Source organism: Callorhinchus milii, unplaced genomic scaffold (assembly GCF_018977255.1).
Source record: "Callorhinchus milii isolate IMCB2004 unplaced genomic scaffold, IMCB_Cmil_1.0 Scaffold4, whole genome shotgun sequence".
Taxonomy (NCBI): Eukaryota; Metazoa; Chordata; class Chondrichthyes; order Chimaeriformes; family Callorhinchidae; genus Callorhinchus; species Callorhinchus milii.
Window position 1 is genome coordinate 1,235,637 of NW_024704745.1, and position 25,733 is coordinate 1,261,369.

Consider the following 25,733-nt stretch of genomic DNA (forward strand, 5'->3'; position numbering starts at 1 on the left):
CCCTGGAAAAGCCAATCGACTAACAACCAGATTCCGACTTACTGCTCGGTAAACAGAGGCATGTGGAGTAAGGAAACTTGCCTAATGTTTCGTCCTGCCCAGGAATCGAACCCAGGTCCTCTCAATTGCAAGGCGAGCGCTCTAACCATTGAGCTACAGGAAAGCCATTAGGTGGAAGACGAAGTCATCATTATTGCTCCTTTGCAATGCTCAAAGGAAAAAAAAACTGTGGTCCCTAATAAACAAATATAACTAACATACGGATACAGTGATCTTTGGATAAACATTAAAACCAGATCCCGTCTGCCTGTTCAGGATGTAAATGATCCCTTGGCACAATTCGATAATAGAAGGGACTTCCTCCCGGGGTCCTGCCTAATAATCCCCCAGATAAAGATGTCTTGGTCATTCACAACATGGCTATTTTTGACTACTTTGCTGTGTGCAAATTGGTTGCTGCGTTTACCTACTAAATACCACAGTCTCTACACTTTGTAGAAAAACTCTGTGGAGCACTTTGAGATACTTTGAAGTGATGAATTGGTATATCAACTGCGACTATAATTAATGAATGCAGGAATAATAGCAATCCTTGCATTTGATATAGCGCCTTATAACATTTTCGAAACCTCTCAAAGTGCTTCACAGAATATACTGTAGAGTGAATTGACTGTATTTTGTGGGAGAATGGCAGTGTGTGTAGTAATAATAATCCCTGCATTTGACACAGCGCCTTTCACATCTTCTTGACGTCTCAAAGCGCTTCACAGAATATACTGTAAAGTGAATTGACTGTATATTTTTGGGTGAAACGCGGCAGCCAATTGCGCACAGCAGAGTCCCACAAACAGTCAATGATTGAAGTGACCAATTTACTATTGTGTTTTTGTTGAGGGATTATTATCAGGAGTGTGGAGTAAGGAAACTTGCCCAGGTTTTCCCTGCAAATCGATCCCTTGCAATGCGAGACTCTGGCTTGCAAGGCGAGTGCTTGCAAGTATTCCGAAACAGCAAAAGTGCTGCTTTAGTCCATGATAACCTTGACATGTTTGTTTTATGATGGAATCAGCAGTGTCAGATAAGTAATGAGCGAATGCTGAAATCACTGTGTCGGGTAGCCTGTCGAACTGATCTTGGAGCTGATAGCAGTGAGGTTGATATGAATCTGATGACAGGAAGGTGGCTGAGTTCAAGTCAATGTAGCGTTCGACACGTGACCACACAGAGGACACATTCGCACTGAGACGGGGTGCAAATTATGTATTAATCATATTTTCTGTGGAGTTCAGTAGCTCAGTGGTTAGAGCACTCGCTTCGTAAGAGAGTTCGATTCCCGGCAGGGCAAAATGGAATAATAATTCCGTTAAAAAAGAATAAAGAGAATAAATTGGTCACTTCAATCCACGACTGTTGTGGGGCACTGCTGTGCACCATTGACTGCCATGTTTGGCCCACAAAATATACAGTCAATTCACTTTACAGTATATCCTGTGAAGCACTCAAAGACGTGATAAGACACTGTATCAAATGCAAGGATTATTATTTATTATTATTTTTAATGAATGTCATTTAATAACTTTTTTTTGCAGATGACCGATCAATTTATTGTACAGAATCTAGGGACTGTTTCATTGGAACAACGATCGATTCCTTACTTTCTAAACTCTTGGGAAAAAAATCATACGTTCAACAAGTTCAACAAGAGAATTTAAGATGATGGTCCATTTCAAGATCCTCACACTCGTCTTCAAATCCCTTCATGCCCTGGCACCTCCCTCCCTCTCCAACACGCTTACCACCCAACCCACAACCTGCTGCCTCCGCTTGACTGGCTCCAGCCTCCTGCTTATCCCTCATGCCCTCCACTCCACCATCGATGACTGCACTTTCAGCTTATATGCCCCGAAATTCTGGAACACTCTCCCTCTATCTCTCCACCTTACTTGTTCCTTCCCCAGCTGGTGCCTGAAGACCTTCCTCTTCGACCGTGTCCACATCACCTCCCCCACTCTCCCCCCCCCACCCCCCCCCCCACCCCCGGTTCGGTCCCTGTCAAGCACTCTGGGACGCTACCCTGTGTGAGGGGGCGCTGTGTAAATCCAAGTTGTTGTTGTTGATCTTATCCTTCCAGAATACAGTGGAACCCGATTGTAAGGCGGTAAATGGGAGCCCGTAAAGTTTACAAACAGCTACTCGTGTGCTCACTGACGTTGTGATGTGAAAGCTGAAACACGACTGGCCACATGTCGGCAGGTCACTAGTTCCCTTGCCACACTCCGAACCAACGGACAACTTCCGGGCCGTCAGGTCAGCACCAAAGCCACTTCCTGCACCCTGCCCATCGTACACTGCCCGTTTGCACTTGATGTTTCATCAAAGGATGAAAAGACTCCCAACGGTTGAATGAACAACAGATTGGAATCAATGGAGTCCTGTAGCTCAGTGGGTAGAGCACTCGCCTCGGAGGTGAGATGACCCGGGCAGGGCAAAACCGCAAGCAAGTTTCCTTACTCCATCACGCCTATGTTTACCCAGCAGTAACTAGGAACCCGGTTGTTAGTTGATTGGCAGATCACCTTTCCGGATGTAATAATCCCTTCAGAAAAATAAACCCCCCAAAAATAATTTGGTCACTTCGACCCACGGCATGTTTGTGGGACGCTGCTGTGTGCAATTGGCTGCCGCGTTTCGCCCACAAAATATACAGTCAATTCACTTTACAGTGTATCGTGTGAAGTGTTTTGAGACATCTCAAAGACGTGATAAAGCGCTATATCAAATGCAAGGATTATTATTATTAAGGAGTGGAAAACATAGGCAAGAAAAGAGTGGCAAAAGATTGCATATAACAACAACAACTTGAATTTACACAGCGCCCCCTCACTCACACAGGGTAGCTTCCCAGAGCACTTGACAGCGGCAGAGCATGACCCAGAGCTAGGGGAGAGGGGGGAGGTGACCGTAGACACGGTCGAAGAGGAAGGTCTTCAAGCACGATCTAAAGATGGGGAAGGAAGGGAGGAGGCGGAGGGATAGAGAGAGGGGGTTCCAGTGTTTCAAGGAGTAGCAGCTGAAAGTGTGGCCACCGATAGTGAAACAGAGGGCACGAGGGACATGCAGGAGGCTGGAGCCAGTTGAGCGGAGGTAGCGGGTAGTGGGTTGGGGAGTAAGCAGGTCGGAGACGGAGGGAGCTGCCAAATATTAAGACTAAGCAAGCATCCGGGCAGACTGATGGAGTTGGAGCTCGAAGGCGGGCGACTGAACATCAGCTGAATAAGATAATAATAATAATCACTGCATTTGATACGGCGCCTTATCACATCTTCGAGACGTCTCAAAGCGTTTCACAGAATATTCTGTAAAGTGAGTTGACTGTGTATTTTGTGGGCGAAACGCGGCAGCCAATTGCGCACAGCAACGTCCCACAAACAGCCGTGGCTTGAGTGAACAAACTATTTTTGTTTTTGAAGGAATCATTACACCCGCAAAAGTGATCCGCCAATTGACTAACAACCAGGTTCTAGTTCCTGCTAGGTAAACAGAGGCGTGTGTGTGGGGTAAGTAAACTTGCCCAAGGTTTCGCCCTGCCCAGTGGAAACTGACCCCTTTACCTGCAGATGACGTTACCAAGGAAAGCATATAGATAAGATCAACAAAGCAAAGAAGGTAGCCTGATTACCAGCCTGACTACCACTGGCAACTTTCTCAAGGTTATAGAATCCAGCAATATAATAATAATTAATAATAATAATAATCCGTGCATTTTGATATAGAGCCTACCCGCATCATCGAGGAGACTCAAAGCGCTTTACAGAATATACTGTAAAGTGAATTTAGTGTATATTTAGAGGGCGAAACCTGCAGCCAATTGTGCACAGCAACGTCTTCCACAAACAGTCATGGATTGAAGCGACCAAATTATTATTGTTCTTTTTAAAGGGATTGTTGCCTCCAGATATGTGCCCATACCATGGAAACGAAGTAAATAATTTGTTAGCTTAACAAGGTGTTACATAAGGTAATACCAGTAACATGAAATATTTCAACAATACAGCGTGTAATTAAGTAGATCAGCCCAAAGCCAAAGCAAACACTTTGCTGATCAAAAACTGTGAGGTTCAATGAAATGCTCTTCAATTTTGCCCTGTCGACCCACATATCAGCCAGTCCGCTCCCTCCTCTCAGCCTGCTTCACATCCCCCGCCTCGCCCGCTCCACCATCGACGATCGGGCCTACAGCCTCTCTGCCCCCACCCTTTGTAACTCCATCCTACAGTCCCTCCGCCTTGGCGCCCGGCCTTGCCTCCTTCGAGGCCCACCTCTTTGACCGAGCCTTCAGTCACCTTCCTACCCCTACCCTCCTCTCCCTCCTGATCCCAACCCCCAGCTCGGGCACAGATCCCTGACTGTCCAGCGGCTTGGGACGTCCTCCTGACGTGAAAGGGTCTGTATAAATGGTCTGTTGTTGGTGGGTTGTGTTATTGATCCTGATCCAATGGAGATTTTCTCTGTCGTGTCGTGAGACAAAAGGGGAGAAATGTGGATGAATGCAGCTCTTGCATTTCCACTGGGTCATAAAAAGCGCCTGGGGCCGTATTTACCAACAGGGTGTACATTGTCTTACCACAAATGCACTGGAGGGCAAAGCGTGGGATCTAACTGTCGCCTTCATTAATCCACAAGATACACACAGGGACTGCGCAGGGGAAAGTTCCCAAGAACGGTCACGGAAATGGAGATGGAACCATTCGAAAGCGTGGGCGTTCACCGTGCTATCTGATGATCTGAGCTGTCAGCACCCTCAAGTTATCATTCTATTATGGGATCAGTTTAAATCCAAATTAATTCCCCATCAACTTTCGAAATGCACGGCTCCTTGGCGGGGTTTCGGATTCAGTTTGTGCTCAGTTTGACGCTGTGGGTCTGAAATCAACCAGATTCCTACCTTCACAAACCAACCAACCCGAGATTAACAAAAAAACAGCCTATTTTGAATTACAGGAGGTTGAACCAGAAAGAGGACAACAACAACACCAACAAATTACATCGTGAGGACGTCCCAAGGCACTGGACGGTCAGGGATTTGGACCCGTGGCTCACAATGAAGACACAGCTTGATGCAGTCATGGGAAGATATTAGAGTTGGTTTTCTGGAAGGATGAGATCAAATAATAATAATAATCATAATCCTTGCATTTGATATAGCGCTACTTCACGTCTTCGAGACGTCTCAAAGCGCTTCACAGGATACACTGTAAAGTGAATTGACTGTATTTGTGGGTGAAACGCGGCAGCCCATTGCGCACAGCAGCGTCCCACTTACAGCCATGGAATGAAGTGACCAATTTTATTATTGTCTTTTTTTTCTTTCTTGATTTTTTTCTTGATGGATCAGGTGTGTGTGTGGAGTTAGGAAACTTGCCTAAGGGTTCGCCCTGGCTGGGAATCGAACCCAGGGTTGCCGGACTCCACATAATAATAATCATAATAGTCCTTAATGAATTGACTGTATATTTTGTGGGTGAAAAATGGGTCAAGGAGGCTTGTTCATTCAAACCTCTTTTGTGATTTTCCGTACATTACTTAAGGTCCATTTCCTCCAACGCCAGGTGTGCTCCATTGATGTCTGGGATGAGGAAAACTTATTATATTCGCTTGTTGGATGGTGAGGTCCAAATTGACACCATTAAAACCAATGCTTCATGTCATAAACACAAGCTTTTCAGCTCATGTAATGAATCAAAGCAAAGAAAGAGCTCTCATCAAACTATCACTAAGAGCTGTAAGATACATCTGCCATTTTTCTAAACCAGAAGTTTCTAACTTTTGGGTGTGGATTCGGCTCCTGTTATGCAAAAAATAATAACCATTCCTGCATCTGATTTGGTGTCTTTCATGTCGGGAGGCTGACTCGAAGTGTTTAACAGGAAATAAGGTAGATTTACTGTAGACTAAATGATATGGAGCTTTGGTTTTAATGGTCTTTCCTCTTATCGCTGTCTCTCTGCACTGAATACCTGCTCACAATGGGTGATTTCAACCTCCACCTAAACTCCCCTTGCACCACCTCCTCAGATTTCCCTGCCCTCCTCTCCTCCCTAAACCTCACCCGCCACATCAACTCGCCGATCCACAACCGTGGCCATTTCCTTGACCTCGTCATCACTCACAGCCTTGACATTTCCGACCTATCTATCACAGGCAAGACCATCTCGGACCACTTCCCCATCTCCCTATCCTCCTGCGTCCCCCTCTCCTCTTCCAAGCCCTCCGCAAATTTTCTCTGCCCCTGGAAAAAGCTTCCCTCTGAGTCCCTCACAAATGCCTTCTCCTCCTCTGGCCCTCCACCCTCAGCAACCAAGCTGATGAATGACCATCACTCCACAAGCTTCAATTCCTTGGCTCCCCTAAATCCAGGGCTCTTTCCAAACCCACCCGCTCCCCTGGTAGAACAGTCACCTCCACTCACTCAAAGCACAAACTCAGATGCTCGAGCGCAGGTGCCAGAAATCCGGCCTCACTATTCACTGTGGCTCGAGCACCTCCAGACCCACCGCCTCTCCCTATCACAGGCCAAAACTGACTTTCACTCCAAAATCATCCTGGAGGCCAAAAACAAGCCAAAGATCCTGTCTTCCACCGTCCTCACATCAAACGCCAAGTGCAAAGAGGTCCTAGACATCTTCGCCTCAAAGATTGAAAACATCCGCTTAGCTGCATTGTCCTCCCCCCCCCACCCCCTCCCACCATGTCCCCTTCCATCCCACCCAGACCATCCACTCTGCCTTCTCCCGCCACCACGGCTCCTGCCACTCCCCCTCCTTACACTCCTTTGCCCCCATTTCTCCCTCCTCCCTCTCAACCACAACCACCCAGATGAAATTCACCACTTGATACCTCAACCCCCTCCCTACCCAACTGCTCGTCACTCAACTCCCCCTTCTCTCTCTCCAGCCGGCCGTCACAGTCAACCAGCCTCTCTCTTCTCAGGCTCTGATCCACTCCCTCTGAAAACCGTTGTCATCACCCCCCTCCTCAAAAATCTACCCTCGATCCCTCTAATCTCTCACACTACCATCCCATCTCCAACCTCCCTTCCTTGCCAAAGTCCTGGAACCCATTGCTGCTGGTCAACTTTGGCCACACCTCTCCCTTTACTCCTCCTCAAGCCCCTGCAATCTGGTTTTCGAGCTGACTGCCCACAGCACAGAGACAGCGCCTGTCACAAATCCACGTCCTCTATCTGTGAACAGGGCTCCTGCCTCCTCGTCCTCCTGGATCTCTCTGCCGTGTTCGACACAGTCGACCACACCATCACCTCTCCTCCCTTAGTGCTCGCATGTTTCGAGTCCTACTTAACCAACCGCCTTCATTTCATCTCGGCAAATGGGTTCTCCTCCCATCCCAACCCGGTGACCTCCAAGGTACCCCCACGGCTCCATCCTTGACCATCTTCTTTTCCTTATCTATGCGCTTTGGGTAATGTCATCCACAGACACGGGGTAAAAGTCCACATATAAGCAGATGACACACAAATCTACTTTGTCTCCTCCAGCACCAACTCCAAGTCTGTCAATGTTCTATCAGCTTGTCTGGCAGACATCAGGGTCTGGATGAGTGTGAATTTCCTGCAGCTGAATGTGGGTAAGACGGAAGCCATGGCTTCCATCAATGCCTTCACTCCTGGATCTAAATTCCTTAACCTCCCTGGGCTCTCCCTCACACTCACCAAACCAGTGCGCAACCAGTTCGGTCCTCAGCTGTCCTTCCTCCCCCACATCCGGTCTCTGACTAGGACCGCCTTCCTCCACCTCCGCCACATCGACCGCCTCCGACCATACCTCACCTCAAATGCAGCTGAAACCCTCGTGCGCGTATTTGTCACCTCCCGCTTGGATTACTCCAACACAATCCTCGCCGTTCTCCCCAGCTCCACTATTCACAGATCATTCAGACTCTGTTGCCCACATACTGACCCGGAACAAACTCCGTACCCACATCTCACCAGTTCTGGTCCACTGTCGCCCCATCAACGAACAGATCGACTTCAAGATCCCTTCACGCTCTGGCACCTCCCGACCTCTCCGACCTCCTCACTCCCCAATCCACCACCCAGTACCTCCACTGGGCTGGCACCGGCTCCTGCTCGCTCGACCACCCCTTGCATGCTCCGCCCGACCATCGGAGGTCACGTTTTCAGCCACTACGCCCCGAAACTCTGGAACACTCTCCCTCAATCCCTCCGCCTTACCCCCTCTCTCCCTTTTTTCAAGTCCCACCTGAAAAACCTTCCTCTTCGACCGTGCTTACGGCCCCCTCCACCAGCTCGGAGTCAGGCTCCGCCACTGTTAAGTGCTCTGAGATGCTACCCTGCTTGGAAGGCGCTATATAATTGCAAGTGGTTTTTGTCATTGTAAAATGACTGTCTATTTTTATAGACGGAAGCCAATTTGCTCAGAAAAATGTCCCATAAACACCAATATCATATATGACCAATTATGCTGTCTAGGGCATCGGGAGAAACTCCCTACTCTTTTGAAGTAGTACCGTGGGATCTTTAATGCCCACCCGAACAGGCAGCCGGGAACACAATTTAATTTCTGATCTGAAGGATGGCGGCTAAACAACACAGCGCTGCATTGGACCTTATTTTCCATTGTTTGTTTTCCATGCACTGAGCTGGAACAGAGCTGATCATATCTTATTATTATTTTGTTTGGGTCAACTGGGTGTCTGACACGTGTGGAAACCCATTACCGTTGGGTTTCCAAACCAAGTTGAGAATTCCACACATCCCACCTACACACGGAAATTCCAGAGGTAGATTATCGGAATGGAATGCGCTCTCTAACTCTCTCTCTTCCTGGAGGGACGCACTCTGCTTACTTAATTCCGGAAAGTATTAGGCGCAGGTTGGCAAGAGCCAAGGCTTGGGGGGACTCCAGCGTTCCGTTGGGGTAACTGCTGGAGTCTAACCAGTTAAAAACGCATAGTTTGCCATTGATATCACTGTCTGGCAAGATTTTCCGCTGCTTGTCCAGCTAGCACCACCCTCCCCGTTAGGGTTCAGGCTGCAGGATTAACGGGAGCTGAGCGGGAGGATTTCCTGCCCCCAGTGACTGGTCGGCCCTTCCAGGTCCTGTTGACGAGCCAGGCCGGGCTGTGCTGTGCCGTCATTAGCAGCGAGTGCCCTGGAATACTGAGGACCCAACCTGGCTCAGGAACCAGACTAGAGACCGCCACAGAGGGCTGGCTCGATTCTGACATTCTGTGGCCAGGCATGTCACCTTGAAGCCAGTTCACAATGTGTTAAGACGCTACATTTAAATGCAAGGATCACTATGATTATCATAATGGGGAAACATCTCAAAGTGCTTCTGAATCAAGTGTAGGTGATGGACATTTAATGAACGAAAACTCCCAATTCTTTTTCAATAATATCTTAAAGGGATCCTAAAGAGGAACAAAGCCTTTTATAAGTTTTAAATAATAATAATAATAATCCTTGCATTTAATATAACGCCTTATCGCGTCTTTGAGCTGTCTCAAATGTTAAATGCAAGTGATTAATCACCCCCCCATTCCCACATGATTTGTAAGAATAGCATATTAGGCTTTGTGAATAGCTCTCCCTATCACTTGCAGATCAGGTCAACATTCCTACGCAACAAACCATCTTTCGAGTCATCTGGAACCAGAGTAACCCGTTTACCCGGCTGGGTTCTGTTTGAGCCAAGTTTTACTGACATTAAAATACAATGCGGTTTTGGCACATCTTGTCCAAGCTGAATTGAATTTGGCTTAAGGTAAGCTGAAACCCATGAGATGCCACTTGTTCTCTGCAGGACTCCTCCAGGTATGTTGTTTCTTTTTTTTCTACCAGTGATTTGCTATGCTTCCAGTTCTTTTTGTGTTAAACACAAACACAGTCAGACACACAGTTAGACACACACATTTAGACACAGACACAGTGAGACACAGACACACAGTTAGAAACAGACACAGACTCACACACATAGACAGTGAGACACAGACACACAGTTAGACATACAGACACACTGTTGGACACTACCTCTCTCTACACATTTAACTTAATGATTCCATCCACCAAGTGAGTTAACAAAGCAAGTCAAGTGGATCAATAACTTGAAAGGAGGTGGAGGAGAGTTTATCTGATCCAAATTATCGGTATTGCAATAATATTATGATTTTTTAAATAATGTTTTATATGTGTGTACATATAATCCGTGCACACATATTCAATGCAGAGTTAAAACATGCATAAAATATTTCTATTGTCATTTAAAATTAAGATTGGAGATATTTTACACTGCTGAAAACGCTGAAAGGTTGTTCAAATCATACTGTGTTGCTATCTAGTTTATTAAGACTTTTAAATGCTGTGGTTTAATTTTTTTTGGGTTGGGGCAAAGGTAGGGTTAAAAAATAATAAGAAAAGAAAGTCGCAAAAATGATAATGAATAGAACTTAAAACGGATGGCGATGTGTTTTATTAATTAACAACAACAAAATGACAGTTGTATAGTTAAGTAATTAATTTATTTATCTACTGACAAGTTATTTTCATTATTATTATTTGTGTATTTGTGACGTCTCGAAGACGTGATAAGGCGCTATATCAAATGCAAGGATTATTATTATTATTTGTTTTCCCAGCGATTTTTCAGGATTTCCCTTGCAAAAATCTGAGGCGACCCATTATCATCCATCATCATCCATCCATCCATCATCATCCATCATGTTGATCAATGAGACCCAGTTGAGCTCCATGCTAGAGAACTTTGTGAAAGACTATTTCGCCAAGCAATCTCCTCCAACTGTGAACAGCAGCACAGAGGGCACAGTGGGCACAGTGAGAGATGAGAGAGAAGGTATCTACTATATCCTACTAGTGCTGGGTTTGCTTGGTTTGGTCATATTCTTTCTCCTGGTCAGTAACTTCAACGGGCAGAAACACATCAATGAACCTCACTACAAATACTACGATGAGAACCCGAAAAAGAAGCCCAACTTCCTCAAGTTTGCCAGAGAGACTCCCAGTTTGGTGTTGGAGAATCGCTGTGTTTTGGCCATGCCGGATAAGAGGGGCGACGTGGTGGTCAAGGGTGAGAAGTCTGTAAAAGTGGTGGACAAAGCCTGAGAGACAGAGAGAGAGAGAGAGAGAGAGAGACAGACAGAGAGAGAAATTTTGTATATGTGTATCTGTGTGTGTGCAGGATTTTCACTGAAATCAAAGGGGGGGCATTTTTATTCCACCTCCAGAAGGGTTCAACATTGATTTCTACAGATGAAGCAATAACACTTTATGTATTTAGGATGATTAAAGTAATATGAATCAGTCATGATCACACAGTGGCTTTAATTATCAAGTAATTTTCTGTAAAATTTGCTTAAAATTCAGTAAAAGCTGCCTAAACGGTGGCCCTTATTGTTATTGTTATATTATTATTATGGAAGGGCAATTTACTGATGGGGAATTGTGAAATTATTGCTGGGGAATCCCTAGGGGCTAGCGAGGATTTTCTTCAGCACTTCAGATGTTAAAAAATGTCCTATGTGGTGTATGTGGAGTTGGAGGGCTGTCCTCAATACTTTTAGAATTTTAATCTGTTTATAAACCTCTCTAATTGGGGAATTCAAAGTGCTTTGAGTGGTCTCTTTCTTCCGCCCCCCCCCCATCAGAACTGTGTTTATATGTTACCGAAACCAAGATTTAATTGCTGTCAGCTAACTTGTGATCTCACACAAAATACAGCCAATCCACTTTACAATATATCCCTGCGAAACACTTTGAGACTTCTCAAAGACATGATGAGGCACTATATCATATCAAATGCAACAAAACAACCAGAAAATTACATTTGTATAGCGCCTTAATGCAAGGATTATTATTATATTATTATGATTATCGATTTTCTCTTAAGTTGCGAGATGGGGCTGTGTGTGTAAAAAAAAATCTTTCTTAACCAACCCCAAAGGGCAATTAAATGATTAATAGCAACAGAGCCATTAGATGTGTTAAAAATGTGATCAAGGTGTGAATCGTCTCAGTTGGATAGAGATATAACACCCCTCCCCATTAAGATCTGAAATTAGACATCAGTTCTTCTAAGTAAAACACTGAGTAGGCCTCAGCTAGAGACTGTGTTCAGTTCTGGGCACCACACTTTAGGAAGAATGTCAAGGCATTGGAGAGGGTGTAAAGGAGATTGACCAGGATGATACCAGAAATGAGAGACTTCAGTTATTAGGAGAGGCTGGAGAAGCTGGGATTACTCATAAACAGGGACAAAGTACAGTCAAGGGTGAAAATGCTTGACTGGAAAAGGGCTAATTTTGATGGGCTAAAAAGGGACCTAGAGTTGGTGGACTGGCAAGTAATACGAACAGGTAAAATAACTCATGAGCAATGGGAGATCTTCAAAGATATGATAGCTCAAGGTCTAAATAGATATATTCCCACAAAAGGGAAATGTGCGACAACCAAGCCAGCCTGGATGGCCAGGGATATTCTGTCTAGGATGAAAACGAAGAAGACGGCGTACAACAATTGGAAGACGCAAGATACTGAGGAGAGCAAAGCGCATTATAGAGAATGCAGGAGTGATCATAAAAGAGTGATAAGACAGGCTAGAAGATCGCATGAGAAGAGGTTAGCGGGTAACATAAAGGGGAATCCTAAAATATTTTACAAGCACATAAAGGAAAAAAGGTTGGTTAAAGGTAGGGTGGGGCCAATCAAGGGTAATGACGGCAATCATTGTGGAGGCAGAGGCTGTGGCTGATGTACTGAACGAGTACTTTGCATCTGTCTTCACAACGGAAATGGATGCCCCAAATGCCGCAGTATTGGATGAGAGGGCAGAGGAAATAAATCAGATTACTATAGACAGAGAGGAAGTTCTGAAAAGATTGACTGGGCTCAAAATTGATAAGTCACCAGGACCAGATGGGTTTCACCCAAGGTTGCTGTGGGAGATACGGGTTCAAATAGCGGAGGCTTTGGCCATTATATTTCAATCTTCATTGGACACAGGAGTCGTGCCAAGAGACTGGAGAGTGGCTAATGTTACCCCACTCTACGAAAAGGGGCAGAAAGACAAACCCGGAAATTACAGGCCAGTCCGCCTACCTTCAGTAATAGGAAAACTACTGGAGACCATAATCCGGGACAGAATAAATCTCTACTTAGAGGAACACAAGGTAATTAGAGACAGCCAACATGGATTGTTAAAGGCAAATCTTGCCTAACATATCTAACAGAATTTTTTGAAGAGGTGAGTGCGAGGGTTGATGAGGGAAATGCGGTGGATGTTATTTACATGGATTTCAAAGTACAGTACACAGTACACAGTACCGCATAAGAGATTAATAAAATTTAGAGGCCCACGGTATTAAGGGGACAGTAGCCATTTGGATTAAGAACTGGCTGAGTGACAGAAAGCAGAGGGTGGTGGTTAATGGGTGTTTCTCGAAATGGAAGGAGGTGTGCAGCGGTGTCCCCAGGGATCGGTATTGGGACCACTGCTCTTTCTAATATATATTAATGAACTGGACTTGAGCATAGAGAGCACTATTTCCAAGTTTGCAGATGATACAAAGTTAGGTAGGGTAGTAAGGTAGGGTAGGTAGGGTCCTCCTCACTATAACCAACTGCAAGCAGACATACACAGAATGGTGGAATAGGCTTAAATGTGACAGATGGATTTCAATGTGGATAAGTGTGCGGTGATACACTTAGGTAGGAAAAATGATAGGAGGCAATATAGACTTGGTAGCTCAATCTTAAGGGGGTGAACGTACAGAGAGATCTGGGTGTTCAAGTAACCGAATCGTTAAAGGTGGTGGGGCAGGTAGATAAGGCAGTAAAACGGCATTTGGTGTACTGAGCTTTATTAGTAGGGGCATAGAGTATAAGAGTAGGGATGTTATGGTTAATCTATACAAAACACTGGTTAGGTCTCAGCTGGAGTACTCCGTCCAGTTCTGGGCACCTTACCTCAGGAAGGATATTAAGGCACTGGAAAGGGTGCAGAGGAGATTCACAAGAATGATACCAGGAATGGGGAACCTTAGCTATGAGGACAGGCGGGAGAAGTTAGGACTTTTCCCATTAGAGCAGAGAAGGTTACGCGGGGACCTGATGGAGGTCTTCAAGATCATGAAGGGTTTCGACAGGAAAAGCTGTTTCCGCTGGTAGGTGTGGTCACAGTCTTAAGATATCTACCAAAATAAGCAGAGGGGAGGTTAGAAGACATTTTTTCACTCAGCGAGTTGTTCGAATTTGGAATGATCCGCCCGAAAGGGCAGTGAAGTCTGATTCGATAACAGCTTTTAAGAGAGAACTGGATAGGTATCTGGAGAAGACGGGTTTGCAGGGTTATGGGGATTGGGGTTAGTGAAAGTGACTTACTCTGTCAAAGAGCCGCACAGACTCGATGGGCCAAATGGCCTCCTTTTGCGCCGTAACATTCTATGAATCTATGAATGTATTCTCCTTGGGACAGAGAAGGTTAAGAGGAGACTTAATAGAAGCTTTCAAAATTATGAGGGGATTCAATAGGGTGAACAAGCAGAAACTATTTCCACTGGTGGGTGGGTAACCCGAGGACCCCAATTTAAAATAGTTCTTAAAAGAAACAGAGGGGAAAATGAGGAGAATTTTTTTTATACAGCGAGTTGCTCGGATCTGGAATCCATTGCCTGAAAGGGTGACAGCACAGAAGGAGGCCATTCGGCACATCATGCCTGTGCTGGCTCTTTAGAAGAGCTACCCAATCAGTACCTCTCCCCCCGTTCTTTCCACATTTTCTTGCAAATTCTTCCTCTTTAAGTGCCTGTCCAATTCCCTTTTGAAAGTTGTTATTGAATCTGTTTCCACCTCCCTTTCAGGCAGCGCATTCCAGACCTTTCACTGTGTCAAACAAATTCTCCTCACCTTCCCTCCGGCTCCTTTGCCAATTATCTTTAATCAATGAACTTTGGTCAATTTTAAAGAAATCATAATGAAATACAGTTGTTAACTTAAGTGCTCTGAGACGCTAATATAAGGCGCTAAACTTCTCTCTTAAAAGTTATTATCGAATCAGCTTCCACTGCCCTTTCAGGCAATGCATTCCAGATCCCAACAACTCGCTGTGTGAAAAATTTCCCCTCACCTCCCGTCTGTTTCTTTCAACAACTATTTTAAATCTCTTGTCCTCAGGTGACCGACCCACCCGCCAGTGGAAACAGTTTCTCCTGTATATAGTATGCAAAAGTGGTAGTCAATCTGCAGAGATCAATGTCCCATAAACAACTGTGAAACAAATTTTAAAAAGTTGATTTTATTTGGGGGATTGTCAGACATTGGGAGAGAGAGAGAGAAACTCGCTTCTCTTTTCGAATATTGCCGCGGGATTCTTAACATCCACCTGAACAGGCAGACGGGACCTCAGTTTAACGTCTCATCTGAAGGACGCCAACTCCGAGAATGCTTTGCTCCCCCCAGTAATGCACTGAAGTGTCAGTCTAGACTACATAACAATAATCGTTGGTTTTTATACAGCGCCTTAACACATCTTCGAGCCGTCTCAAAGCGCTTCACTGAATATACTGTAAAGTGAATTGACTGTATATTTTGTGGGCAAAACGCAGCAGTCAATTGCACACAGCAACGTCCCACAAACAGTTGTGGATTGAGTGGCCAAATTATTTTTTCGAAGAGATTATTCCTCCCAGAAAAGCGATCCGCCAATCGACTAACAACCGGGTTCCTACTTACTGCTTCATAAACAGAAGCGTGTGGGGTAAGGAAACTTGCCTAAAGTTTCATTCTGCCGGGGAATCGAACCCAGTTCCTCTCGCTTACGAGGCAAGCACTCTGACCACCAGACTACAGGATTCCACATGAGTTTGAAAGTTTTACATGAGTTTAAAGCCCCGACTTGGAACTTGAACTCACAACCTTGTGACTTGGAGGCGAGAGTGGTATAACAAGCGGGCCAGGCTGACTAAATTAAAATCAAAGGAGACTGGAAAGAATGGAGACTGGAATCTCCGAGACAATTGTTCCCCATGTGAAAAGGAAACACAGATACAGTTGTGATACAGTGTCACGTTGCAGGGAGTGCCTTAAGTGTGCGACATCTGATCTGGCTTCAACTGTAAGAACGCTGGAAGGCAGAGCAAACAACAATCACTTCAAAGTATCAATAGAAAATGGTAATGTCAGCACAGAAGACAACTGAGCCCAATGCGACCCTCCCATGGAAGCTCCAGTCCTATTTCTTTACCCCACACCTTTCACTTTCAAGTATCTATTCCCATTCTCTGCTTTTGAAAGAAGCGCAAATTTGTCTTCCTTTCTGCTGCAGGACCCCAAAGATAATAATGATAATAATTTGGGCACTCAATCCATGATGTGCCCAATTGCGTTTCGCCCACAAAGTACACGGTCGCTTCACTTTACGATATATTCCGTGAAGCGCTGTGAGCTGACTCAAAGACGTGATAACAACAACAAGATTATATTTATAGAGCGCCTTTCACGTCGGGAGGACGTCCCAAGGCTCTGCACCATATCAAATGCAAGGGTTATTATTCAGATTATTAGAGTGATTCGCAAGAAGCAAAAAGCTTTCTTTATTTTTTAAGCGGAAACCTGCCAAATGTCAGTACACTTTATAGTCACTACACTTTACAGTGTATCCTGTGAAACGCTTTGAGATATCAAGGATTATTTATATCCTTTTTATAATTACAAGTAACAATCATTCAGTGTTACAAACTGTCAGAACGTGGGTTATATCAAACAGGTCTCCTCAATCCACGAGAATGATCCAACTTTAACCTTGGTTTGTGACATTGTTAGCAAACCTTTATTATCAATGCAAACTAATATTTGCATTAGATAATTGCCGGGTTTACCCCTGAAGGCACTTTGTGATTTATGGCAACACGGCTTAACATAATAAGATCAAAACAAATGAAGCATTTCATAACGGATTCGATTATCACATATGTAGTTATAGGCAAATGAGGCAGCCAGTTTGCACACAATAATATCCCTAAAAGCAGCCACGAAGTAAATAAGAACATAACGAAAGAAGACCAAGGTCCATTTCGTTCGCCTCCCACCATCCTGCCAGTCGCTTGACATGTCGTGTCCCAAACTATATGTTGTATTATCCCGAGATATTATTTCCTAGCAGAAATCTGTCCACTTTGTTCTTGAAACAGACAACATTTTCTGCTTCCCCGTCTCCCTAGGGAGCCTGTTCCATAAATGGCCAATTTTATCTGAAGGACTGTTAGCCAGGACACAGGGGAGAAACTCCCTTCTCTTTTCGACAAGTACCACAGGATCGTGAACTTCCACCTTAACAGGCAGCAGCGACTTCAGTTTAATATCTCATCCAAAAGATGACACTTCTGACAATGCAGAATTCCCCCAACACTGCTCTCCCCTTCCTATCCCATAGCCCTGCAAATTTTGGTGAATGGAGAGAGATAAGCAAAAGGTAAAAAAAAAAGCGCAGGTAAACTCTCGGTGACATCGTCTCCCTCCCTTCCACCCATCCCCACCCCTCCCCTACCCTCTGCCTGAAGGGTGAGAGGCTGTCAGAATTTTGTCAGAGGCACCGTTGTGCACGAACAATTGCAAAGACGCAGAGACCAGCAAAAGGACAGGTTGTACTGACTGTTCTGTAACCTTCTGATTATTTATGGAATGCTAAACTCGCTCACCAGAACGAAGGTACAGGTGGAGGCCATTCAGCCCATCAAGCCTGTTCCGCCACTTTGTTAGGTCTCTTTCGGCAGATCTTTTAATCCCAGTTTCCCACCTTAACCCCATCCTTACTCCACATGCCACCTTACTGCTAGGTAAACAGAGGCATATGGAGTAAGGAAATATACTCAGTATTTCACCCTGCCGGGAATCGAACCCAGGTCCTCTCGCTCGTGAGGCGAGCGCACTAACCACTGAGCTACCGGAATCCACTATGATCTAATTAGAATGGCGGAACAGACTTGTGATCCGCTGTCCCATTTTACCCGGTTTCCCTGTGGATAAATATGGATCCCAGGCAGCTATGGGAATGTGGCACCGATTCCAAACTATGGGGAGATGGACGGGGCTAAGAGTTGGCAGATCAATGGCTCAAGACACCGGTGACCAGCGCCTTGGGACGTCCTCCCGATGTGAAAGGCGCTCTATAAATGTAATTTTGCTGTTGTTGTTGTGCTATTGTGACCTCGCTAGGAATGAAAACATGTCCTGATGGAAAACGGTAGTGAATATGCATGGCTTTAAGAAGCACTAATGTTTGAGAGGACAACACTGCTACTAATAATAATTCTTGCTTTAGGATTATTATTATTAATAATTATATTATTATTATAGGATAATTCATTATAGGATTATAGGATAATTCATAATAATAATTCTTCCATTTGATATATTATCATGTCAGAAGGACGTCTCAAAGCGCTTCCCAGGATACACTGCGAAACTAAGTGATTGCATATTTTGCAGCAGCAGCAACAACAACTTGCACTTATATAGCGCCCTCCACGCAGGGTAGTGTCTCAGAGCGCTTAACAGTGGTGGAGTCTGACTCCGAACTGGAGTTGATGGGGGGTTGGGGGGGGTGAACTGGAGGTGACCGTAAGCACGGTCAAAGAGGAAAGTTTTCAGGTGGGACTTGAAAAAGGGGAGAGAGGGGGCAAGGCGGAGGGATTGAGGGAGAGTGTTCCAGAGTTTTGGGACGTAGTGGCTGAAAGCGCGACCTCCGATGGTGAGGCGGAGGGTGCGAGGGACGAGCAGGAGGCCAGTTGAGCGGAGGTGCCGGAGGGTGGATTGGGGACTGAGGAGGTCAGAGAGGTACAGAGGTGCCAGAAAGTGAAGGGATTTGAACACGAGTGTGAGGATCTTGAAGTCGATCTGCTCGGTCGGTGATGGGGAGCCAGTGGAGCCTGAGCCAGAACTGGTGAGATGTGGGCACAGAGTTTGTTGCAGGTCAGTATGCGGGCGGCAGAGTTCTGAATGAGCTGATCTTGTGAATAGTGGAGCTGGGGAGACCGGCGAGGAGTGCGCTTGAGTAATCCACAGTACGCTACAAGCGGTCATGAAGTAACCCCAAACTGGGATTTCTAGTTACTCATATTTCATCTTTTTTTTAAAAGTGAATAGTGACAGCAACAACAACAAAAACAAATGACATTTATACAGCACCTTCCACGTTAGGAGGACTTCCCAAGGCGCTGGATATTCAGGGATCTGCACCCGAGCTGGTGGGTGCGATCAGGAGGATGCGGAGGACAGAGAGGGTTAGGGGGTAGGAGGGTGACCGAAAGGGCCGACAGCAACACATAGCACGACTTACTGGCCATTCAAAATTCACAGACACTGTGGTCGATCCAGAAAATTACAGCTATTTCTTTGCAACCTCCTTTGTTTTCTGAATACATCTGTGACACAAGAACATAAGAATTTGCTAGAAGAAAGAAGACCAAGGCCCATCCAGTTCACCTTCCACCATCCTGGCAGTCGCTTGTGCAGGTCACGTCCCAAACTCTGTACTCTATCCCGAGATATTATTTCCTAAATAAATCTAACTAATTTGCTTTTGAAAGAATCGACACTCTCTGCTTCTACCCTCACCATAACGAGCCTATTCCATACATTTACCACTTGCTCTCTGAAATACTACCTCTGCGACCTTCTAACCCCCTACCATCCTGCTCGCTCCCTACGCTCAGCGGGCTCCGGCCTGCTTCACGTCCCCGGCCTCGCTCGCCCCACTATTTGCGGGTGGGCCTTCCGCCACTCTGCCCCCATCTTCTGGAACTCCATCCCGTAGTCCCTCCATCTCGCTCCCCCTCCCTCGCCACCTTCAAGACCCACCTCAAGATCCTCCTCTTCGACCGTACTTTCGATCTTTCTGCTTCCCCCCCTGCCCTCCACCCTCCCCCACCCCTCCCTCCAGCTAAGGGTCCAAAACTCTGCTGTCCAGCACTTTAGGACGTCCTCAGGCGCTATATCAAATGCAAAGATTATTATTACCAACTGACCCTAAATCGCCCGGGTGGGTGGGGCGCAGTGATGGGTGAGGTTTGGTGACGTGACCAAGGTTGGTTGACCAGATGTTGACACTTTGTGCGTTCCCACATTGCACATGAAACATCAAGTTACAAGATTGTAGTTGTCACATTTTATTCAAGGCCATTCCTCTTCACCAGGGATTGCAACAGATGCTGTGTCCTTTACAATGTTATTCTGTACATACATGCAGCGCGGAGTCCTGTAGCTCAGTGGTTAGAGCGCTCGTCTCGCAAGCAAGAAGTCCTGGGTTTGATTCCCAGACAGGGCAAAACGTTGGGCAAGTTTCCTTACTCCACACATCTCTGTTAACCTAGTAATAAGTAGGAACTCGGTTGTTAGTCGAATGACGGAACACTTTTCCGGGGATAGTAAACCCTTTTTGAAAAAAAAGTTTTTTTTAAAGTAGTAATTTAATCACTATTCAATCCACGGCTGTTTGTGGGACGCTGCTGTGCGCAATTGGCTGCCACGTTTCGTCCACAAAATATACAGTCAATTCACTTGACAGTATATAATGTGAAGCGCTTTGAGATGTCAAAGATCTAATCAAAGATGTCAAACCTAATCAAAGATGTGATTAGGCGCTGCATCAATTGCAAGGATTATCATTATTATTAACATTATCATTTGCCATCTGCTTCGGGGGAGTCTCAGAGGTCGTTGTTCCACTTTGTGTAGTAATTGGCCCTAGGTGCTAGCCTAGGCCACTGACAACATGTAACCTGCAACTCAGCCAAACTCAGCCGCCAAAAAAACATACACACGAAAAAATACCACACACATAAGGTAAGATCGTCATTAAAGGTGACGTAGAGAACTTCCACAAATGATTACTTTCACACACAGAGGGTTATATAATCCTTGTAATAATGCTTGCGTCTCGTCTAGCGTCTTATCACGTCTTCGAGGCATCTCAAAGTGCTTCACAGAGTATGCTGTAAAGTGAATTTGACTGCGTAGTTCGTGGCAGAAATCCGGCAGCCATTTGCCCACAGCAGCGACCCACAACCAATCGTGGATTGAATGACCCAAATCGTTATTATTATATATTTTTTAAGGAATTAAAATTTTTTGGAAGGTTTATTCAGACTTGGAATGTCTCCCTCACAGCTGCGGTGAAAGGAACAAATACAGTTGCTAAATAGTTGCTAAAAAGCGAATTAAACAAGTATTTGTAAAGGGAGAATGTGAAACACAGGAGGATTGGACTAAATGAACAAAAACTTTATCTCGCGCCCCTCACGCAGTGCAGGGTCTCGGAGCGCTTAACTGTGGCGGAGTGGCAAGGGGAGGTGGCCGTAAGCACGGTCGAAGATAAAGGTCTTCAGTCGTGATGTAAAAGAGGGGGAGGAGTGGAGCGTGGTGGAGGGATTGGGAAAGAGAGTTCAAAAGCTTCAGGGCGTAGTGGCTGAAAGTGCGGCCGCCGATGGTGGAGTGGAGGGCACGAGGGACAAGCGACCGCCAGAGCCAGCGGAGCAGAGGCACAGGGTAGTGAGTGGTGTGAAAGTAGGTCAGGAAGATAGGGAGGTGCCAGGGCTTGAAGGGATTTGTAGGACACCCCGCAGGCTTTTTGAATGAGGAGCCGAGCCGAGTTTCATCTTGTCCTCACCCAACCCTCAGATGAAGAGCTCTTATAGAGATCGTGCACTGCACCTGGTGGGCCAAAAGGTCTCTTTCTCTCCTGTAAATTTCCATGATTGCCTATTCCATAAGAGTAGAAAACCCGAGGAAGGTTAGAGATTTTACAAAGAGCTTTCGGTTAAAATTACTGCTGGGAATTCCTGCAATTGAAGAGGGGAGGAGAAACACAAGAACAGGAGGAGGCCATTCAGCCCCTCGAGCCTGTTCCGCCATTCTATAAGATCCTGACTGATCTGTACCTCAAATCCAATTACCAGCCCTTGCCCCATATCCCTTGATACTCCGACCTGACAAAAATATATCCACCTCAGTCTTGAAAATGTCAATATATCCACCCATAATCCACAAACTTTTGGGGGAGAGAGTTCCAGGTTTCCACTACTCTTAGAGTGAAAAACTGCCTCCTGATTTCACTCCTAAATGGCCTGGCTCTAATTTTACGATGATTCTCCCCCTTGTTCTGGATTCCCCCACCCACCAGAGGAAATAGTTTCTCTGTAGCTACCCTATCAAATCCCCTTAATATTTTAAACACCTCAACCAGAAATCGAAGCTCAATGGAGAAAAGAAACCTTCAGAGTTGTTGAGAACCAATAACCCAGTTGGCCAACACGGCAATAATTATAAGAACATAAGAATTTGTTGGCAAAGAAGAGCAAGGTCCATCCAGTTCACCTTCCATCATCCTGGCAGTTGCTTGACATGTATCCCAACGTGTATTATCCCGAGACATTATTTCCAAACAGAAATCTACCTAATTTGCTCTTGAAAGAATCAACACTTTCTGCTTTCACCGTCTCCCCTAGGGATCCTGTTCCACACGTTTACTACTCGCTCACTGAAGTAGTGTCTCCGCAGATTTGTTCTGAATTTACCCCTTCAATCTCAGGCCATGTCTTCTAGTTCTACTGTTCAGTACAAGATAAAACAGCTTATCCTGGTCTACATTATCTAGTTCTTTCAGAATCTTAAAGACCATAATCATATCGCCAGCGTGAACAAAATGTACAATTAATGCACTTTACAATAGATTCCATGAAGCGCTTTGATACGTCTCAAAGACATGATAAGGATTATTATTATTATGACAATCATTAATTCTGGATTTGATTATAGCACCTTATCACGCCGTTGAGACGTCTCAAAGCGCTTCGTAGAACATACTGTGACTGTGCATCTTGTGGGCAAATCTTGTAATAATAGTAATAATAATCCTTGCATTTGATATAGCGCTTTTCACGTCAGGAGGACGTCCCAAAGCGCTTCACAGAACACACTGTAAAGTGAATTGACGGTATATTTGTGGGCGAACGCGGCAGCCAATTGCGCACAGCAATGTCCCACAAACAGTCGTAGATTGAAAATGACCAATTTATTATTGATTTTGTTTTGGAGGGATTATTATTAGGCTCTGTGTGGAGTAACGAAACTTGCCCAAGGTTTCGCCCTCTGCCTGGAATTGAACTCAGGTCTCTCACTTGCAAAGCGAGTGCTCTAACCACTGAGCCACAGGACTCCACAATAGTGTTTTTAAATACGCCTTGTAGTGTTTTTAGAGTATTTATTTCTTGACCGAACGAGAACCAGATGACTGGCAACGCTTTGCTTTACGAGGAAGTCAGTGTCTCGTCCATCTCCCAGAGGTCCTGCTGGCCTTTTGACCCCCTTTCATTGGCCGGCCATTGGTTTGCGTTGATCATTTGGCTGAAGGTCCTTTTGGATGAAGGGTCTCCAATGCAGCTGTGGTTCGAGTCACTGCTGTGCTCCTGTCTCCTGGATTTCACCGTGCTGGCCAGGATGAACACCATAATAAACGTGAACATCCCGAAGATTAACACGATGTAAAGGTAAGCGTATTTAAAATCTTCTCCCGGTTGCCTTTCGTTCGGGCTCGAAGCCTGATCTTGTTGAGCCAAGTGATCGTTGATAAGGTTTGTCAGCATTTTCTCGAACAAGTGGGTCATGTTCAACATGGCTGAGGAGTTTTGCTTTCCCATTGTGTACTCCGTCTCTATTTGGAAAAAGAACACCAAAATTACATTTGGTTTATATTTATTTCATATTTCTGCTCTTGCCCCACTTGTTTTTTGGCTCTGGTGCACAGTCCCTCCGCCTTGCTCCCTCCCTTACCCCCTTCAAGACCCCCCTCCCCCCAAAAAGAGGACATGGAGGAGGCAAGAATGTGGGGAGAGATTTCCAAAGCTTTGGAGGTGTAGTGGCTGAAAGTGTGGCCACTGATGGTGGAGTGGAGGGGGAGAGGGATAAGCAGGAGGCCAGAGCCAGCCGAGCGTAGGCAGCAGGGAGTGGAGTGAGGAGAAATTAGGTCAGGAGATGCCAGGGCATGAAGGGATGTTAGAAGGACGTGCCAAAAGCTTTCGCAGAGAGGGAGATGGCTGAAAAAGCAGGGCTGCTGAACAGAATTGGGGAGGGAAAACAGGAAAGAGATGGTCAAAAGTGCGGTCAAAGAAATAAATCCTGATGAGGGGCTATGAAAGCGAGGAAGCATTGATCGGGATAAGAGTTCCAGAGAGCGGGGCAGAATGGCTGAAGGCACACTCATTGGTGGAGAGGTGATTCAAGTGGGAGTACTTAAAGCAGAATCCGAATTTATCTCCCTCCAGGAAGGACTAAGGACTCTCCTCACAAACGAGAGGACCCGGGTTCGATTCCCGACAGGGTGAAACCTTTTCACAAGTTTCCTTACAACAACAACAACAACAAGATTCCATTTATAAAGCGCCTTTCACGTCAGGAGGACGTCCCAAGGCGCTGCACAGTTGGGTCATGACCCGAGCAGGGAGGAAATGGTCAGGGGAGGGGAGAGAGCGAGGAGGGGGGAAATGGTCAGGGTGAGGGGAGGGAAGGGAGGGAGCGAGGAGGGGGAAGAGAGTCGAGAGGGGAGCTGAAGGCTCTGTTTACCTAGTAAGTGGGAACCTGGTTGTTAGTCGATTGACAGATCGCTTTTCCGGGGGTAACAATTCCTTAAAAAATATAATAATCATTGGTTCGCCCAATCCACGACTGTTTGTGGGGCTGTTTATGCGATTGGCTGCAGTGTTTTGCCCACAAAATCTACAGTCAATTCACTTTATAGTATATTCTGGGAAGCATTTGAGATGTCTCAAAGATGTGATAAGACGTAAAATAAATTGACTGTATATTTTCTGGGCGAAGCACAGCAGCCAATGCGCACAGCAGAGTCCCACAAGCAGTTGTCGATTTGAGTGACCAAATAATTTTTGAAAGTCCCTGTCTTTCCCTCTGAGCACCCTGACCTGTTCCACATCTCCCGTCCTGCATAGCCAACCATTCGCAACCATTCGCAGTCAGACCTTCAGCCTTTCTACTCCTCCCCTCTGGAACTCCAACCCAGAGCCCCTCCGCCTCGCCTCCTACAAGGCCAATCTCAAGCCTTTTATCTTTAACCTCATACCTGCAATAAATGAAAAAAAANCTGTTAATGTTTTTCTTCTGATTTCTCAGCCAAGGAATACCACTGGTCCTTGCAGTTCACACCAACGTGAAAAGAAATGAACAGAGAATTGTGAATCCTGTGTCTGTGATCACTGAGGAGTTCTGTAGGTCAGTGGTTAAAGCACTCGTCTCGCAAGTGAGAGGACATTGGTTCGATTCCCTAGACCAAAACTATAGGCAAGTTTTCGTACTCTACGGGCCCCTGTTTACCTAACGGTAAGTAGGAACCCGCTTGTCAATCGCTTAGCAGATCGCTTTTCTGGGGGTCATAATTTCTTCAAAAAATAGTAATAATAATAATAAGTTGGTCACAACTTTTGTGGAATATAGCTGTGCACAATTGGCCGCAATGTTTCATCCTCAAAATAGACAGTCTCTGCACTTCGCAGTATAATAATAATAATAATAATCCTTGCATTTGATATAGCGCTTTTCACGTCGGGAGGACGTCCCAAAGCGCTTCACAGAACACACTGTAAAGTGAATTGACTGTATATTTGTGGGCGAACGC

The 25,733-nt window shown here is 45.5% G+C and overlaps 1 protein-coding gene across 1 annotated transcript; it reads right to left on the minus strand.

Moving 5' to 3' along the window:
• Window positions 1–23,355: 23,355 nt before the first annotated feature.
• Window positions 23,356–25,089, minus strand: LOC103186771 (potassium voltage-gated channel subfamily E member 2). The gene is made up of 2 exons (XM_007905987.2): window positions 25,024–25,089; window positions 23,356–23,759 (listed from the first exon to the last, which is right to left on the minus strand). The coding sequence occupies exons 1-2, from the start codon at window positions 25,046–25,048 to the stop codon at window positions 23,356–23,358; spliced, it is 429 nt and encodes a 142-aa protein (XP_007904178.2). The 5' UTR covers window positions 25,049–25,089.
• Window positions 25,090–25,733: the final 644 nt, after the last annotated feature.

What these genes read in the sequence shown, in the direction of transcription:
- LOC103186771 (XM_007905987.2), bottom strand. Translation starts at nt 25,048, where the DNA reads ATGCAGGACGGGAGATGTGGAACAG. An exon ending in GGACGGGAGATGTGGAACAG is followed by an intron (nt 23,760 to 25,023) that starts GTCAGGGTGCTC and finishes TTTTCCAAATAG; the next exon opens with AGACGGAGTACACAATGGGA.